The following is a 20,733-nucleotide window of genomic DNA, read 5'->3' on the forward strand; positions in this document are numbered from 1 at the left end:
GATCTCATTGCTTTTCTCTATTAGAAATCCCAGTGCTTAAAGTGTTTGCCTAGGGAAACACTTCTCTCTAGGATTATTCATAACCATCTCTGAAGCAATTAAGTTCCAAAGTAAGATTATGCTGCTATGTCTCAAAAGCAATTTTGGACAAAAAAATATTTGGTCTTTTTGGCCACAACAATAAATTGTCATGCAAAAAATATAATTTTAATTCTAACTAAAATTCATCACAAACAAACTTGGTAAAATATATACAGAAAAATGCACTGTGAACATTTGTAATAATTTGTCTTTTTTGTTTTGAACATAATGACCATTTTCTATCTGCATAAAATATTAAAAAAAACAACAAACAAAAATGTTTAACTGGAACCAATTACTGGCTAACTTAAAATTGGGCCAGATCTCTCTCTCTCTCTCTCTCTCTCTCTCTCTCTCTCTTTCTCTCTCTTCCCCGCCCTCCCCTCCCTCTCTCTCCCTCACACACACACATACACAATGACATTGGACTGTATGTTAGAGGTGTATGACAGAGAGATAAATCCCTAAATAAAATATCTGAAAGTGGCCGTTATATCATAATTTATAACCTTGGAAAGTTTTGTTTTTCAGAATACTTAAAAGCTTAATTCTACATCCACTGCTATTATAGTTCACTGCCAATTTAAAGGAAATAAATGACTCTAATCTTGGATTTCACAATCAGCTTTTAGAGCCAGTACAAAGTTGGTGCTTAAAACAGCCCGAATGCAGATTATTGTGTAATTACGGTAAATGCTAAAATAATATAATTAATCTTAACCACATCACCACATTAAAGTGTCTTAAAACAAAAAAGACAAGGCAACATGTATAAGCACATACTTTAAGTATATTTCTCAAAAATTCTAAAGGAGCAAATATCCAATCTGTAAAAGAAATACAATGTCTTTGGACACAACTGGGAACTGTGAAAAATACAAGCTATTTGCACTAATATTAGGGATTCTTTTTATTTAGTTGTCTTTTATCAATAGGTCACTAAAACTTAAAATATGTTTACCACTTTCAAGGTCTAAAGCCAATTTTAAAGCTAATCATTAAGTTGTTCTCACTGTAGGCCCCTCGGTTTCAGGGACCATGACTTCATGTCTCACATCACCCAGCCCCTGTGCTTCCTTCCAGAAGAGAATTGTTCAATGAGCACTTCGCACTTACTGACATGTATAGAAAACCATAAAATAGGTTGGCAAGTAGACAAATGAAAAGATTCTCAACTTCACTAATCAGCAGAGAAATGCAAATAAAAACCACAATGAGAAATCACCTTACCCCAGTCAGAATGGCTATAATCAAGACAAATAATAATAAGGATTGGAGAGGCTGTGGAGAAAAAGGAACCCTCATACACTGTTGGTGGGAATGCAGATTGGTGCAGCCACTATGGAAAGCAGAGTGGAGGTTCCTCAAAAAATTAAGAATAGAATTATCATATGACCTAGCAATCCCTCTCCTGGGTATCTACTAAAAAAATCTGAAAACATTTTTCCGTAAAGATATATGTGCTCCAGTGTTCATTGCAGCTTTATTTATGATGGCCAAGACATGGAAACAACCAAAGTGCCCTTCTATAGATGATTGGATAAAGAAATTGTGGTATATATAATGGAATACTATATATACTATTCTGCCATAAGAAAAGATGAAATAGTGCCATTTGCGACACCATGGATGGATCTTGAGATTATTATGTTAAGCGAAATAAGTCAGACAGAAAAAGTTGAGAACCATATGACTTCACTGATATGTGGGATATAAAACTGAAGGCATCAAAGGAACAAGACAACAAATAAAGAAACAAAAACTCATAGACACAGACAATAGTTTAGTGGTTACCAGAGGATAAGGGGAGTGGGGGATGGTAGATGAGGGTAAAAGGGATCAAATATATGGTGAAAGAAGGAGAACTGACTCTGGGTGGTGAACACACAATGTGATATATAGATGATGTAATACAGAATTGTATACCTGAAACCTATGTAACTTTACTAACAACTGTCACCCCAATAAACTTTAATTTAAAAAATCACCTTAAAATAATCATAAATGACAGTGACAAGAAATAAGTGTTTTCTGTTACTAGGTCAACTCTCCCACAGAATGGAACTTCCTCCCCCTCGTACCACCCCCCACCCCCCGCAACTGGAGGGGGTAGGGGAAGGATGGAGGAGGTATGTAGATAGGCTTCTGAAAACAAATCACATGATTCCACCAATGAAGTGTGATTTGCCTTTTTAAAAAGCATTTAGATAAAAAGTGACAATAGATGTCTATAAAGGGACATTTAAATCTACTTTTAAAGTGATCCTTATTAGAAAAGACTTTTTCCCTCCAAATTTGAAGTGATTTCTATTATCCCTACTCACCTTCTAAAAGTGACTATATTTGATAAGAAAAACTCTTATTCATGTATTGTCATTATTCCAATACTGCAGGATAATCTCCCGCAAACACTAGAAACAGCTCTCAGAAGCACAGATACCAGGCAAAGAATTACATATATTTTAATAAAAGACTTTCTGAGTCAGCAAATACTAACCTTAAGGTTGGACAAGCAGTTGTTGAGGAAAATGTGCCACCTGTTCAGGAATAGCTGCTTTTGACTGACACAGAGCAGACAAGTCACCAGGGGGTACAAAGCCTGCAGAGAAAAATGATGAGGTCACAGAAAGAATTAGATTCCAACCAACCAGGTAACCCGTGTTCTCTGGGACCCCTCCCTGTCCACCTCCCTCTGTGGCCTGTACAGGCCAGTATAAACAGGGTCCTACCACACAGTAAGGCCCAACACATGCTGTGCAGAGGTGGATATTTCTCAAAGCTTCCTGGTAACGATGGGGATGGAATAATTCAGAGTCAGGTATGGTGTATAATACGTTTCATGTTTAGTAAATGAAAATCTGATTCACTGATTTAGTCTTCACCTATGAATTTTAAAAGCAAACTCTTTTTCTTCAATCACTCTCAACCCTCAGAAGGAAAGCAGGAAGGTACGCTCATTTTGAAAATGTTATGGGCCGTTTTGGTCATAAACATCTACTAGTTTGTCCCTGTCTTTGAGGTGGGTGGATATATTTTCTTTTGCATGTAATCTTCCTGTACTTAAGGAAGACTAACAAAAATGTTATTGCATTGGTAAACTCCACCAAGACAATTTAACCACAGAAGGAATTTGCTTACGATGCAATAAACAGAGGTGCTGCTGTGCTTTTCCTGCGTAACTAGGCCAGTTTCCTGCAGCAACTGGAGAATATAGAAAAGCAAATGGGCGCCACCCAGAAAAAATATATGCAGAACCTGTCATCCCTTTGGTGCACCAGATATCATACACCTTTATGGCTCTCAAAAATTATGGCCAATGAAGATTTAAACAAAATATTACTAACTCTTCCATTGAATTGAATTAGCAAAAAGCAATTGGCATACTGATATTCAGTACTTAACAATTCATTAACTTAGGTCTTTTTTTTCTATTAACTTAATTTTAAACTGATTTTGAATTACTGCTACCATTGAGTGCAACTCTAATTCCAACCAGTAATCTAAAAACAAAACAAAACCAAAAACGAGACACAACCAAGCAATTAGTCACAATGACCCCAGAACGTAGACAAAGGAGCAAACTCATCACTACTACCTGCAAAGCAACTCTGAGTAGCTGCTCAAGCAAGATGGCAATGTCCATACTCTGAAGATTAGCATAAACCTGCCAGTAACTAGCTACCTGAGCCAGCACACTGCACACTGTAGCTACCTGCACACTATTGCAATGACAGCTGGTATACCACTTGTCCACCTCATTTTCCACTGAGGGCAAAAGGTTGTAGTAATTTTAAAGAATTTCTTATGCTGCTTTTTAGTGCTAAAGCTTCCTCAAAAGTATGTCCTCAGCCTTCAGAGAAGCTTGCCTATGGGCAAGGATCTGTGTCCCAACTCCCTTCCCTGGCTGGTTCCATTTTGGTTCTGAATATTGGGATAGGAATTAGCCTGAAAGACTTGGGTAATGAGAAGAAAAATTGTTATTATAAACTTCAAGCTTCAGATTGGAAAGAAATATTCTCAGAAATGAAAACAAAAATCAAGTTAAGCCAATCTTGAAAATAAACAACAAAATCCTTAGGACTAGAAGGGTCATCAGAGGTGACGTGGTCTAAACTCCTCATATGACCACGATTCAATCATGGTCAACATCAAGTGCAAGCTCCGAATTTTGAAAAACTACCTCTTTTTGAGGGAACTGTAGATAATTCTTCCATCACTGGAATGCTTATGACTCTCAAATAGATTCCAACCCAGGAATTGTAGTCTCTGCAGTTTTATTACTAGTTACTCATTAGTTTTGTCATAGTTACTCACCAAGGAATGCTTCTTTCGAGAAGAAAGTTCCAGCGTGGTATCATACAGACTTTCAACAAAGTTTCTAAGGCAAGGGACATTGACTTCATTTTTAACAGCCTGAAAAGATGCATGTTAATACTATATTAATTAAATTGATTCTCTAATCCAATGTGAAGAAGTCCTTAAAAATGAAAATGTCAAATATATGGCGATGGAAAGAGGACTGACTCTGGGGTGGTGAACACACAATGTGATATGTAGATGATGCATCACAGAATTGTACACCTGAAACCTATGTGACTTTACTAACAATTGTCACCCCAATAAACTTAAATTAAAAAAAAATGTAACAACTCACAGCAGCGACTGGGACAAGAATTTCAACAAAAAGTCCGGCCAAGGCATGCTTGATGTCTTTGTCTTTGACCTCGAGGAAATAATGTGCGCATTCCTGGGAGGCAGGAAAGAGTAAAGGTCAGGAACATAGATTGAGATGTGCACATAAAATTTACGTAAGTAGTTCTAAATTTCATCATGCACACTAACATCACATATTCCATAATCTATTTAAAAACCATGGATTCAGTGCTCATAATTAAGTTCACAATGGCCAGAATGACATTTTCCAAGGCTGGTTTTCTCACTCTCCTACTTCGATCTTGAATAACTATGCCAAAGTGATTGTGGATGAGGACACACCATAATGTTTTTATTTGACAGAAATTGCTGTACCAGAAGTGATGCGTAACACAGAACATTGTCATAATGGAGGACGAAGTAAAGACACTCATGAAAGAGGACTTCCAGAAGTGCTTCAGAAAGTGGCAGGAATGATGGGATAAGTGTGTTCGAAATGAGGGGGGAGTATTTTGAGGGGGATTAATGGCAATGTGTCTTTTACTGTAATAAATGTTTTTAAACATTTACTGTATGTTTTATCACACCTTGTAGATGATTAGTATGAGAGAGGAATAAAAGAAATAATAGTTAACAGTTACCAAGTATGTACCATGTGCTAAGAATCCTTAGAATCACCCCCTAAGGTTAGTGTTATTGTCACTACTTTGCAGATAAGGTAAGTGAGGCTGGGAGAGGTTAAGTCTGACTTGTCCAAGGTCCCAGATCTGGTAAGTGCAGAAGCTTGAATTCAAATTCAAGAAGTCTGACACACAGCCTATATTCTTTCTTTTTTTTTTTAAACAGCTTTTGGAGACACCATGCAATTCACTCATTCAAAATGTATAATTCAATGGCTTTTCATATATGCACCATTGTGCAACTACCACCACAAACATAGAATCTTTCCATTATCCGCCAAAGAAACTGCATCCCTTAGCAGTCATCCCCAACTTCCCTATCCACACTCCCTTCCTCCAGCCCTACACAACCACTTCCTGTCTCTATGGATTTGCCCATCTGGACATTTCATATAAATGGAATCATATAATATGTGGCTTTTTGTGTCTGACTTCTTTCACTTTGCATAATATTTTCAAGGTTCGTTCACATCAGTACGTCATTCCTTCTTATGGCCAAATAATATTCTGTTGTATGGACAGACCACTTGTTTATTCATTCATCAGTTGATTGCCATTTGGGTTGTATCTATGATTTTGCTGTTATGAATAATGCTGCTATGCACATTTGCATTCAAGTTTTTGTGTGGACATATATTTTCGTTTCTCTTGGGTATATACCTAGGAGTAGAATTGCTGGATCATATAGAAATCCTCGATTTAACCATTTGAGGAACTGCCAGAATGTTTTCCAAACCTGGTGTGCCATTTTATGTTCCCACCAGCAGTGTATGAAGTTTCCAGTTTCTACACATCTTCACCAACACCTGCTGTTCGCTGTCTTTTTCATTCTTGTTGTCCTCGTGGGTAGGAAGTGATACAGCAGATATTCATAATTCCTATATCTAAGCTGTTTATCAGCATCCTCACTAAACCTGATTCACAGCAGCAATAGAAAGATCTGTTCAGATACTAAAGTACCGTGTTTCCCGAAAAATAAGACCTAGCTGGACCATCATCAGCTCTAATGCATCTTTTGGAGCAAAGATTAATATAAGATCCAATCTTATTTTAATATAATATAAGATCGGGTAATATAATATAATATAATATAATAATATAATACCAGGTATAATATAATACCAGGTATACTATACTATACTATACTATAATATAATACTGGGTCTTATATATTAATTTTTGCTTCAAAAGACGTATTAGAGCTGATGGCCCGGCTAGGTCTTATTTTTGGGGAAACACGGTATTGTAAACTCTAATAGAGCTTCATTAACAACTATTCTTGTGTTAGCACATAATGATAAACACTGTGCAATCAGCATCTAAGCCTGTATGGTTTGGTTGATTTAAAAAAAGAAATTGATTCCTTCTTATAGTATGAGTAAAAAAAATTTCCTCATTATTTAAAGTTCTGATGCCTATAAATGTCACTGTAGCCAACTCAATGCTATTAATTCTAAAGAGTGAAAAATCAGCTATATTTTATTCATAGAACAATGTATAGCTGATGGGTAAAATAGATCAACAAATAAGACATTCCACTGGACACTCTGTTCCAAAGATGATATTAAGTTTCAAAATGAAATTATGTACCTGCAACTTTATTATTTGGTAATAAAGCCCTTTATGAATTACTGAGGAAAAAGTAGGACTTTTCCCCAACCTTGACGCATGAGTGGGTTTTTATATTTCAGGTCAGTTACTCTGAGGAAGGGAGACGCTCAAGCTGACAGCCTCTTGGTCCTCCAGCCCAAGATGTTACCTGCATAAACTGAAGAGAGGCCTCAAAGTCTTCTACTGGGTACATCTTAATCCGAAAGAACTTCATCCCCATTATCAAGCTGATGATGCTTTGAATAACGTACGGGCTCTGCTCCTTGTGCCGTAATTCTTTGAGCTCTGCCATAAATTTCTTCTTCACAGCAGGGAATCTAAGAAGAGGATGTGAGAGAATTATCAAATAATGGGTAGGAAAACCACTATAATGGAGGCCTGCAGCATCTAGGGGTGACAGGACACAGGGATGGGGTCCTTCAAATCAGTCTAAGTACAGTGGCTATACTTAGGCATTTTGTAAGGATTTGATATTGGGGATTTAGTAGAGGCCAACTTTCTCCTTTCTTTTCTTATTCTTTAACATGTTCAACATATCCTTTGGGCTAGGACGAAGGTCCAGGGTTATTTAGATCCTCAGAATGGTCTAGCTCTAAAATCGAGCTCCATGTCCTCAGGCTTAGTAATTTGCAACACACATGCAGACGCCAAGGCGCTGAAACGTCCAGTTGTGCGCATGAGGAATGACACGCTAGGCCTGCGAGTTCTGGCAGGGACAGGAACTAATGCCCAGAAATATTCCTACGAATGCTTCCAAAGTTCTATGTTGCTGTTTCTTCTGTAGTTCTAGGTTCGTGATTAGTGAAAAAAATATTTTTAGGTTGAAGGAGAATCTAGTAATGGGAAAATTCAAATCACATCTAAAAGATGGATAAGCTCTCTACTACATGTGTGGGAAATTACAACTAAAAAGACCCAGTCCCAAAGGAACTTAGGGCATTTGTATTGTTTGAAAGTGAAATAATGCTAATAATTAATAATATTAATTATAACAATAATATCATATAAAATTAAACAAAGAAGAGATCTTAAGAGAATGCCACGTAGGTCCATGTCTTCAAAGGGTGAGGAACATACACATAAAAGTTATCCAAACTATTTCTTTTTTTTTTTTTCTTATATAATGGGTTTTAATTTTTTTCAATTACACTTGACATTTGATATTATTTTGTATTAATTTCAGTTGTACAGCATAGTGGTTAGACATATGATTTATAAAGTGATCCCTCCAATTAGTCTAGTAACCATCTGGCACTATACATAGTTATTATAATATTAGTGACTATATTTGCTATGCTGTACTTTACATCCCTGTGACGAGTTTGTAGCTACCAATTTGTATTTCTTTTTTTTTTTTAATTTTTTTTTTAATTTATTAGTTTCAGGTGTACAAGACAAGGTAATACTTAGACGTTCATCATTTATATCCCTCACACTGTGAACCCCCTCCCCCATCCACTATCCCTCCGACTCCAAACTATTTCTGAGATGGCTGGTTTGACTATTAAAAAAAGAAAAAAACAAGGAAAGCGTTTTAAGACTCATTGTATTTTGTTTCCTGAGACTATCAGCCTGAGGTTCCGCAGTGAAAAGGGTCAATTAGGAGGAAGACATGATTAGAGAGGGTAATTATGATGATAAGAGTTAAAGGCCAACCAATAGAATCCCTGAAGTATGGAACAGCAACTCTTGATACCCCAAAGTAGAAATTTTAGGACAAATAAAGAAGGCAGTACATTACAGATCTTGTTTCACCAAAAGCTGGCAAGAGGGGTGTATGGCTGGCAAGTAGAGTGTAACCAGCTTCGTGAGATCTGGCAGTTTTCTAGTTCTTGGCTTGGGTCAGGGAGGTTACGTGATGTTCATTTGGTAACAATATGTGTAAATCTTTCTTTTTTTTTTGCAAACAATGTATGGACTTTTATGTTTGCTACATATATCTCACAATGAAAAAGGTTTTCAGAAGGCAATGAAGCAGAAAATATGAATTCTAAATTCCGATATCATTCTAGTTCTTATAGAAAAAATAAATTGCTGGTGATGATAGCAGCAAGCACGCGTACAGCGCTTACAATACACCGAGCAAGATTCAGTGAACATTATGTAGAATAACTCATTTAATCCTCACGACAACTCTAGTGGGTACTATTATTATACCTATCTTACAGAAGAGGAATTTGAGGCAGGGATTTAATGTGGTAAAGTCACAAAGCTGGTAAGTGGTGAAACCAGAAGTCTAAGCAAAGTGTCTGGCTGTAGAGTCCTTAGTCTTCACCTCTGTGCTATATTATGTCCAGACCAATGGTTCTCAAAGTGTGGTCCCCAGGTCAGCATCACCTGTGAATTTGTGAGAAACACATATTCTCTAGCCCACCCTACGCCTCCTGAATAAGAAACGCTGGGGGTGAGTCCAGTGATTGTGTTTAACAAGCCCTGTGGGTGAATCTGACGGCTGCTTCCGGTAGGAATGACAGCCAGATCCATTGGTAAGATGGTGTGCACTCTATGCTCGTTATATTCTTTTACACTGTTATCTTCACAATAATCTATGAGTCAGGCACTGAATGCATTTCCATTTATGAATGGAAGATCAGCATGACAAGGAGACTCAAACCCAGGTCCTCTGACGCAAATTCCAAGAATTTCTACCACACTCCAGCTGCACCGGTCATGACAGTATACAGTTTAATTGGGATGATAAAACAATGTAGCACTGACCATGAGTCATGTGAATAACAATAATAATAATAATTTTATGAGGTGTGTTAGCACGTGTCTGGCACTTCGCCGGCATATCTCTGATCCTTCAGGAAGGTTGAATGCTCCAGGCCAGCTCACTTTCTCATATGTTCCATTGTCTTTTATGTGAATAATATACTTAAAGAGGGTGGAGCACATTGGAGAATGAAGGGGCTCTTTCCAGCTGGATAATTAGAGAGATCAGAGGGGCTCTGAGTCGCGTGAGGGACAAACAGGGGTCTTCGGGCAGAGACAGAGAGAGGATAGGGAGCAGGAATGGTGCGGAAAGCAATGGAAGCCACACTTTAACCAAGAATATAAAAACTTAATAATTCCGAACTGGAATTTTAAAAATTATATTTTAATTCAAGTTATTTCCAAATACTAAAAACTAAACAACAAAAACCTGTGGTTTTAATTTTGAAATGTGAGAGTTTATAAAGAAAAATTAGTTTTGTGGGTTAGAGTTACGTTGTTTTAAAGGCCACATGATAATGAGGGTGTTTGTTCTCCATTTCTCATCCAGGACTAACCCCAGGAGAGGTAAGAGAAGGCAGGTTATTTGTATAACTATTTCAATGTTCTCACGCATTAGTGGCTAAAAGTCTATTTATTTCTCATTTAAAAATAAATATGGCTATCTTTTACTTTAAAAAGTCCTAAATGACATAATCATGTTATTTTAGCATAAAAATAATCCAAGAATCTATTTGTACTTAAGGTCTATTTTAGGGAAAAATATATTTCTTTCCAATGACTGTGACTTTAGTGTTTATTACTGCCTTCAGTAACTACATTAACGAAATGATTACTAAATCTTTGGTATGCTACAACATTAAAATGAATACTACACATTATAAAAGAGAGAGAAGAATATACACGTTAAGATTATGTCACATAAAAAGAAAGCAGTTTTGAAATCTATGAATCTTAGAAGCAACCATCTTTAATTAAATGAATATACCAGATTTGAACCACAAAAACTTTACTTAAAAAAAACTAATTTTAACTTAATTGACTCTGAAAAAGTCAACACTATGGTGAATATCCCTTAAGAACAGAAACATTTTCCCTTAATGACGAGAATTAAGCACATCACCACTCGTAAGATTAAAAGTGGTGATTCTGCTAAAATTTAAACTAGTATTATAACTAAAGTCATAATGAAGAAAATATTTAATATGCATTACCATTGGGAACTAGCTATAAAATTTAAAATTAGAATTGTTACATTACTCAAGTTTATTTCAAAAAAGAGATAACCACTCTGTACCAGGTGGGCATACATCCTTTCCCTCCTGAGAACAAAGGCAGGAGTACTTTTCTAAGCAACGGTAGAGTGATGGTCCTGCTGTACTCAGGAGAAGGCCGTCAGATGCTCATTCGTAGGACGACAGCAGCAATTATCACTATTACAGTGATTAACTGCAGGCACCCACTGGGGTTCTCTTGGGACTGTAAAGGAATGGAGCATTGTCCAAATCGAGACATTTCTTACACTCTACTACTGCAGAATTGAGACAAATATTGACGTCATGAAAATAAAAAAAAAAAAAAAACACCACTGTTGGCAAGAAAACACCGGCTTGGTAGATCATACATCTGACCGAATATGGAAATTCCTGCAACCTTGGAATGACCTGTTTCTCAATTCATTCACAACCAACTCAAAATCCACCATATCTAAGGAAGGTCATTCACAGTAACCAACATTGTTATGCATAATTCACAAAAACTAAGAAAAACACAAAATGTTATTTTTGGCACATTAAACTTCCCAAATGATTGGATAAGAGAATTACGTTGAGATAATTACAAAGGAACTACAAGGGGATATGTTGAGATTTTCAGGGTTTGACAAATCAGTGAAATACATATTAACAACTCATAGGAATGAGGTAGATATGTATGAATTAATTTGCCAGATAATTGCTGCTTCTCCCTTCAAAATGCCAATACTTTTATCATTCAGTTGCCATGGAAATCTCTCCAAGATGCATTATGCTTTTTTTTTCCTCGATAACTGATGAACTGCAATGCTTATAAGGGGCTATAATAAAAGTACAATGTAGTCTCATGCAAAATGGCGCAAATAACCACTGTTTAGTTGTCCTGTGCTTCTTTCCTTTCTGTTGCTGCAGCCTTTGAGCTCATGGGCTGTGCCTCACCGGCCTCTGTGCGTCTACGTCGCTTCCGTCTAATACTGAAGTTTCATGTGTTAGAAAACAATGGGTAGTCTAGATAAATAAACTAGGTTAGATTAAGTAAGTCACACTGAGGTGGTTTTGGGGTCTCATCTATGTTTTGGCTAGGTGAGATTGCTAAGGACGTACTTTTTAAAATTTTGGGATTTTTTTTTTTTTTTGATAAATTGGGTATTTCCATGCTATTAAGTTAGGAAATTCGGTCTTTTGAAGATAAAAATCTCTTTTAAAGGACTGCATTCCACAGGGATCAGGGCATCACTCTTGCTTCACACTGGCCCCTGGCCTTGGGTTCCTTTAGGTCCCTGGCTCACTTTGCCCACGCTAGGCATTCAGGATCTTGCCCGATCTGCCTCAGGGTGGAATGAGCTGAAGACGGGTGAATAGGGTGTGACATCACTTTTGGAAGAAGTATATTATTGCTAATAGTCTAACACCACTTTGTTCTAGCCTGCTAAGTAGTGTTATGGGGTCAGATAAATTTAGCAATGAGAATTTTCCCCTGACTTGTTTCCATGACAGAGCATGGGACATTTTTAGCTCAGCTGAATTCAGTGAGGTCTACAATAAAGGGACATTCTAGAATGGAATTTTCCCACCCACAAAAGATATATCACAACCACCCACTCACGGAATATACAGAACAAAACGTTTGAAACAGATGAACTTCTTTGGGATATCTGGGCAGAGAGAAAAGTAAGTTGGTCCTTTTCTTTCTTTGGTGCAGTTGGATGAAACTCATGGACTCTTGGTAGGATCTGGCCCGATGTCAAGTGAAAAAAATGATGGAGAAAACAAACTGGAAGACTGTTACTTGTCTCTGGGAGCTTTTGTCAGTTTCTGAGACAGGGCGCACACAGAGCAAGGAACCCTGGTTCTGGGATGGGCCCAGGGGGGACATTATATCAAGGTTTGCTTGAGTATTTGCTCTGATTACGGTAGAGGGGCCCGATCTCACTTACTTAGCTTGTGCCAGCACACCGATGACTTCTGCATACAGGTCTGCCACAATGTGCATATTGCCAGTGTTAGGACCAAGGTACCTACGTGAGAGAGAAGTAGACGAGTTAGGGTCCCAGGTCCTCTGAAAAGAGCAAACTTGATTCAGTTTTAAGCAACCAATCTCTTCAGAATTCTAAGGTGAGAAATTACTTTACCCTTCTTTGTATTTAAAGTGCTTGAAAGCCAAGTTAATAACATCGTGTATTAAGTTGTCTATTACAGGATGAAGCGGAATCTGAAAAAAGAAAAGAAAAAGACAGCTCTTAACTTGGAAGGGAATATTAAATATCAAACCAATAAGAGTACTTTCAATAACTATGATAAATGGACTTTAGGAATTAATAGAATTCATATGGCCCAGTATTTGAAATTCATAAACAACTCAATAAACTTAGACTTTAAAAACTTAAGTAGTTTTCATGTAAATCTTATCTAAAAGTAACATTAAATTGGGGAGCACCCTTCTAGTTGCTAGATGAAATGCACTTAATAAAACCAATTGTATTTCCAAAAATATAAAAGTAACATTAAATTAATGACCTACCTGTTTCAAAACTTCTATTAATACTAAAGAAAAAATAAAATCAATGGCGAGGTCCCGTCTTTCCATTAAATAATCTCGCTGCTGTTCATCACTGTAAAATTTAAAATATTCACATTAATTGGCACTGAAGATACTGTCAGAGTGACATAATTCACCAGAAATCAAGGACTCATCCCCAATGGACTGCAAGCCCGTTTTGGTATTACAAGACTGCTCTGGTAAATACTATATGCGCTGAGGCGAATAATTCCTCTTATCAGTGGGGTGCAGTGGACAAACACTGGGTCAGAGTACCTGACTTCAAATTTTATATTTTACCATGTCAGCTTGTAGTTATTTGTACATCTACAACCTCATCCTGTGGACTTTTCTAAGGTATGTTTCCACCCAGGAATTCTACCATCTGTAAAATGGATACAAATATAAGACAGGGCTACCATACTGGAGTGTACATCGAAAGGGTCTTGTAAAAGGAGTTAAACAATGTAAGGAAACAGTATGACTACCATTTGGAGCAGAACTGCAGGGGGTGAAGAAAGGATCAGAATTGCTTCCCCCCCCCTTCCTCTTTTTTTCCTCCTTTCCATGCTGTCTGTTAATTTTTTTTAAAAAATTTAGTTTCAGGTGTACAAAAACAACATAATGATTAGACATCTATATACCTCACAAAGTGATAAACCCAATAAGTCTATTACCCATCATACACTGTACATATTTATTACAATATTACTGACTGTATATTGCCTATGTTGTACTTTATATTCTCATGACTATTTTTTTGTAGTTGACAACCAATATTATTTTATATTAGTTTCAGGTGTTGTAATTAGTTTCAGCATATTGGTTAGACATTTATATAATTCATGAAGTGATCCCTCTGATAAGTCTAGTACCCATCTGACACCGTACATAGTTTTTATAATATTATTGACTATATTACCTGTGCTGTATTTTATATCTCCATGATTATTTTGTAATTACCTATTTGTACTTTTTAATCCCTTCGCCTTTCTTACCCATCCCCCAATCTTCCTCCTCAGTTTATTCCCTTCATCTATGCGTCTGTTTCTGTTTTGTTTGTTCACTTATTTTGGTCTTTAGATTCCACATATAAGTGAGATCGTATGGTATTTGTCTTTCTCAGTCTGACTTCTTTCACTTAGCATAATACCTTCTTGGTCCATCCATGTTATCGCATGTCCCTTTCCCCTTGACGTTTTGCTCCTTGAGATTTATGAAGGAGGAAAGAAGTGAAGGGGTGGTGAAATAGAGAAAGATGGAAAAGTAGATAGAAGAAGAGGCAAAGTGGAGTCATCTGAGCTCATTTGAAGTTAGGGAGCAGAATTAGCACTGTCAGAAAGACAGAAATGTGAGTCTAGGCCTACCCTCAACCCCCACTTCTGTTTATCTAACATACTGACTGAGTGCCAATTTGGAATCAAACAAACAAAGACAAATGAAATGCCTGCTGAGTTCCCCGGCACAGAAGCAAGAATAGTGGCTAAGTGCATTGGCTTTAGTGTAGAACAGGACTGGGTTGAAATTACGCCTCTTCTATTTAGCCGTAATGTCTCCATCTATGAAATGGGAATACTAACAGCAATTATACAAAGGTTTGCTTGAGTATTAAGTAAGATGAAACATGTATTTAGTATAGTTTGCCAAACACATATACAAATACTTGTATAGTAAATAAAACCAATGAGAAAGGATGGCGGGATTTGGATTTGTCAGACAGAGATTGTCAAAATGAGTCAAGAATATCTTAAATGTGGAATGTTTTTCTCTTCAGTCCAGAGGGAATGGGCAGAAGGGAAGGTGACATTTAAGATGTACAACAGAACTTCTGGAGGAGCTCTGTAACCTTTGGCGAGTAAAATTAAGGCTGGTGGCTGACAGGACGGGCTCAGAAGGGGAGCTGCAGTGTTGACTTTTAAGGGGAAAGAAATATATTGACAGAATCTGGACTCACTCATTCAGGACCATGTAAGAACAGTCCTGCCAGGAGGAAGAGCAGTAAACCAAACCATCTATCTGAAGTCCCTCCAGATGCACCAGAATGAGAGAGGGCCACTGCCAGAGGGGAAAGAGGAGAACATATGGAAGCGTATTAAAAAAGGGCCGCCACACATCTAACCTAGAGATTACATCCCGGAGCACGGAAGCCCAAATGGAAGGGGAACTGACGATGGCCAGCTGTGGCAGAGAGAAAATGTTCACCTCGGATGGCTCATCAGGGTCTTCAAGAGGAGACAGAGGACCTTGAAAAAGCAGCAGTTCTTGGTAGGAAAACAAATAGAATGAAACCCCTGAGTCTATTTTATTTAATAAGCCAATGGATGCTGTCAAATAAAAGTCAGACATACTTTTCCAATAATGAGTTCAACTTTATTGCTGGTTTGAGGTCTAACTGCCAGGAGCCAGAAGCATTTGACAAATTTATTTGGCAGTCAAAATGTTGATACTATACTAATCTTAGAAATCATAACCCAAATACACATCCGTCACGTTTGACGGCTTTCGGTTGCTCATGCTTCTCCCCAAAGTTCCTCTTTTCTTTTTTCTAGTAACAGAAACTCACATTATTAGCTATACCCCACTCTGGAGACCCTCATTCCTTTGGCTTTCTCCCAAACACATATTATCTCTCTCTTATTTTAAACTTTCAAATGTTAACTAAAATGCTACTGAGATGAATCCCACTGTCCTGATTCTGTATTTGATCCCAGCAATTACTCTGATCTCCTGAAAATAATCAGTAACACGATTTAAAAACAAAAACATTGTTTTCAATTCCTAAAGCAATCAATTCATGAAAAATCTAGTTTTAGTAACTAAATTCTGACAAAACAGAGGAACGAAATCAAAAGTCACATAATTTAACTGACTAAAATTGCTCCACTCCCCACTCCCAGGAAAGTTTTAGTAATACCTGTTCATAAGCTAATATATAATATGAAAAAATAATAAAATAATTCTGTTAATTTATTAATCACACAGTCTGAACCATTTTCAGACAGAGAATTGAAATTCTACCTTTAAAATTTGATACATTAAAGAAGTATTTATGAGGAGAGGCTGCTAATTGGTATGGGTTTCCTTGTGGGGTAAAGAAAGTGTTCTGGAAATAGACAGTGGTGATGGTTGTACAACTTTGTAAATGCACCAAAAACACAGAATTTTACACACTTTAAAAGGGTGAATTTTACTGTATGTGAATTATATCTCAATAAAAAATTCCTTCTTGAACTTAAAAAATATTTAATATGCAAAAGTTAATTTCTCCCACAAACAAAATGATAAATAAATGATTTACTCTTGCATAAACACAAGCATATTATAAAATGAAATCACAAGTTCAGATGAAATGTAATTTGGTAAAATTACAGGTCTTCGATTTCAAGAAAACTGTATATATTTAAAGTATTAGGGGTATCAAGAAAAATGAAAATGAGAGGGGTAAATCTCTTACAAGAAGTAGTTAATATTTTATTGTCTAAATGATTAATTTAAATTTACTATCTTTAAAAGCATAAGAAATGCATGATCAATCCATGTGGAGAAATCTAAACTGGTTTTATAATAATCTTTTTTAAAAAACGTAAATGTATTAGACTTTCATTTTTATTACCTGCTGAAGTAGGTTGATTTCAAATATAAGAAATGAATTTGCCTAAAATTTAGGGGACACATATTCATTGGACAGTGTGACAATCTTTAGTTTTATGGCTGCCGAGGTACTCACGTAGTAGCAAGTCCCACTTTTCAAATCCATAAGAGAAGGGGACCATACAACAAATAAACGAAAGTGTTTTGTTGAGATGGTGTAACTTGACCTCCTGTTTTGCGGACACAGAGACTGAGGTGCAAAGAGGTGGTGAGTTGCCCAGAGTGACACAGTTCACAGTGTTAGCTCCAGGACTACGGCTAATGTCCCTCCAGCATCTTTCCCGTGACAGTACACAGGGCACCCAAGGTCACTGACAAGGACTAAGATACCAGGCAGTGTCGTGCAAGGCCAGTAGCCCCTCTGCCTTCCAGTGTCCATGTGGCTGAGGGCACAGAAAAGCAGCAGGCAGGAGGGTCACCTGGGCCCTGTACATGCTGCCCCCACCAATGCTGACTTTTCCATCTGGACAGCTAGCGCGGACTATTAGTCCTAATGTGCCATCTGCCAAACAAGGGGTCCTGCATGCCTGCTGGGTATCTGGTGAACAGGCAGGAAGGTGCTTCTTAACTCCTGTTTTATGTTTCTTAACAAAGAAAGGAAGAGAGAGAAAGAGGAGAAAAAGAAAGAGGAGGAAGAAGAAGAAGAAGAAGAAGAAGAAGAAGAAGAAGAAGAAGAAGAAGAAGAAGAAGAAGAAGAAGAAGAGGAGGAAGAGGAAGAAGAAGAAGAAGAAAGAGGAAGAAGGAGAGGAAGAAGGAGAAGAAGAAGGGAGGGAGGGGGGGGGGAGAGAGAGAGAGAGAGAGAGAGAGAGAGAGAGAGAGAGAGAGAAGGAAAGAAAGAAATAGAAAAGAAGGAGGGAGGGAGGGAGAGAGGGAGGGAGAGAAGGGGGAAGAACCGTCATCCTCAGAATTCTTACACAAAAAAGGTACCTTTTTGATTTATTGCTTGTTCTTGGCCTATACTCATGTGACTCGTCCTCAATGCCGTTTTGCCTTTTGTACCAGTCAAATAATGTGCGCAGGATGGAAGGGAGGCAGTACTCAGAGAGGGAGCTCATGGAGCTGATGACCTACGGAGAAAAACAGGCGATTAAAAGGCTTTGGTGGCACTCTCAATTCCTGAGAATCTTTGTATTTCACAAATAACTCCAAGCTATATTCACAGTGTTTTCTTATTGATCCCAGTCCTACCTTTAATCATCTTTATTAGTACACTCCCGAGAGCCCAACTGTCTTAATGGTGACAGATGTTCCTCACACAATAATTTTGTGGTTCAAGAAAGTTAATTACTTTGACTCCCTTTCTTTCTAGAATTCAGATGTTAATTGTAAACAGGTTATTCATGGACTGCAAAGAAATTATTTTCTCACACCATCTAAGAAGTACTGAGGTCCTCAGAAATGCTTGTTGTATAAATAGATATATTAATTCATGCAATTACATTAATTGTTTAGGTAAAATACGCAAACCTATTCCCCAAATAACCTAAGCGGTAACGTAATGTATGGTTTTCTGACAATAACCATTTCTCCACTAATCCAAGGTATGCTTCACATTAGACTCCAGATGTGAATCAGTGGCACTAATTTACCCATATTACATTAAAGGCAAAGTTCTCCCCTCTTCTTTCAACAACAAACATGCCTTCGGTATTTGGAAAGATTCCTGATCTTTCACTAATTACCACATCGAAAAAAATGAACCTCAATCCATTTCTCATTTCACATGCAAAAATCAACTCAAAATGGATCATAGACCTAAGTATAAAACCTAAAACTACGAAACTTCTGAAAGAAAACATAGGGGAAAATCCTTAGGCAAGAATTTCTTAGGTATGACACCGAAAGCAAAGTCCATGAGAACCTCATCTACTGGAAGTCATCAAAATTAAAAGCTCCTGCTTTTAGAAAGATATTAAGAAAGTGATGAAAAGACAGGCCAGGGTCTGGAAGCAAATATTTGCAAAACACATGTCTGATAGAGTCTTATAACCAGGAGATGTAAAACTACAATGAGATAGCTTTAATTAGCCAATTAACAAACAATATTAGCAAATTATAACACCCAGGGCTGATGAGACAGTAGATAAAATTGGACACGTTCATACACTGCTGATAGAAGAAAAAAACTGTCAAAGCATTATCTGGAAGGCAATTTGGAAATACATATTCAGAACCTAATAAAACCATCCTCAATGTATCTCCAGTACATAATTAGAGATGAGTAAGAATGTTCAGGCAGCGTTACTTACTAGAGCCAAAAAAAAAAAAAAAAGAAAAAAAAAAGACCAGCTACATGTCCAACTATATTTAAATGTCTTAATACAATGTGGAATTTGATGCAGATAATCCATGAAACCATTAAAAATCACATTTCAAAAATGTTTATTGACATGAAAGTATTCACGATGTATTGAGTGAAAAAAGAATGAAAAACTGTTGAGTTGGTAGGATCCCAATATGGCATAGACACTGTGCCAGTATACTCATATATATACAGAAAACGAGACCAGGAGGAGATATGCCAACATCTCAAGAGTACGCACTGAAACCAGGAGTTTGCAAGAGAGACACCCGCTACAGGGAGAGGGCAGGTGGGATTTAAAGAGAAATGAAAGAAGGATCTTACCGGGGCGTCCCTTAGAAAGGGGAGACATTTGAGATGCAAGTCAAGAAAGAAACTAAGCAGAGACACAAGGCAAGAAAGGTTATAGTAATGAACATACAAAATAATTGTTGATAATGATGAGAATGGTGGGTTTAATGAAGGTTCTGGGTGGGATGAAAGAAGAAATATTGGGCTGGCGCAGGACTGGTACACAGGAGTGGAGGGAAATAATGTTGAAAATTTGAAGTTGGGCCTAAATCATAGAAGATATTGAGTACCAGTGTAAAAAGTTTCAATTTTCTTCTCTAGGAAAGGGAGGCCCCTAAATATTTTTGACTGGGGAAATCTGTCCATAAAACAGCGTTTGGGGAGCTTTAATCCAGCAGTGATCTTTAGGCTGGACCGCAGGGGTTAGGAGAATATATACACACACACTTGAATCCAGTGACGATACTGCAACAGTTCTTGGCCTGAGCTGGGGAGGCGGCAGAAAAGATGGAAAACCTTAGATGGAAAACTAGAGCGATGGAAGCGGAAGTGTTTTGTGTCCATTGGGCTTTCCACTGTCACTTTTAGAAGAAGTACTAAGATTGAGCAAAACTGTATTGCTTTCTTCCTCAGATTCTCTATCTTGCTAGCCTTATTTCATGTTCTCTCTTATAATTATGGTTATATGCATATACACAAAACTGTACTTTATCTTTAGTTATGGGTTAATTTAAAAATAAATCAGTTATCGCATTCAGCAAGCTATGAGAACGTAGTCACCATTAGCATTTTTAATAAAAAAATCTAATTATTACAAAAAGAGTCCCCCCTGACACCCACACTATAATATCCACAGACACAATATATAATATTCTCCTGTTGTTCCCATGGATACAACAGCAGTATCCACACTTAGGTGAAACCCACATTTTCCATAGACAGCATCAATAGTGTCCT

At 37.3% G+C, this 20,733-nt stretch overlaps 1 protein-coding gene across 5 annotated transcripts in view; it reads right to left on the reverse strand.

Annotated features, from left to right (window-relative positions):
• The window catches only part of FRY (FRY microtubule binding protein), a 441,344-nt gene that overhangs the window by 155,312 nt on the left and 265,299 nt on the right, over window positions 1-20,733 (reverse strand). For all 5 annotated transcript variants that reach the window (XM_081045758.1, XM_081045755.1, XM_081045754.1 and 2 more), the window contains 8 exons: window positions 18,111-18,250; window positions 13,515-13,605; window positions 13,126-13,205; window positions 12,931-13,011; window positions 7,174-7,342; window positions 4,736-4,828; window positions 4,396-4,494; window positions 2,579-2,680 (listed from right to left, as the gene is read on the reverse strand). In XM_081045758.1, coding sequence (XP_080901884.1) covers window positions 2,579-2,680; window positions 4,396-4,494; window positions 4,736-4,828; window positions 7,174-7,342; window positions 12,931-13,011; window positions 13,126-13,205; window positions 13,515-13,605; window positions 18,111-18,250 — 855 coding nt within the window. The remainder of the gene's footprint in view (window positions 1-2,578; window positions 2,681-4,395; window positions 4,495-4,735; window positions 4,829-7,173; window positions 7,343-12,930; window positions 13,012-13,125; window positions 13,206-13,514; window positions 13,606-18,110; window positions 18,251-20,733) is intronic.

Source organism: Rhinolophus hipposideros (assembly GCF_964194185.1).
Source record: "Rhinolophus hipposideros genome assembly, chromosome: 4".
NCBI classification, from domain to species: Eukaryota; Metazoa; Chordata; class Mammalia; order Chiroptera; family Rhinolophidae; genus Rhinolophus; species Rhinolophus hipposideros.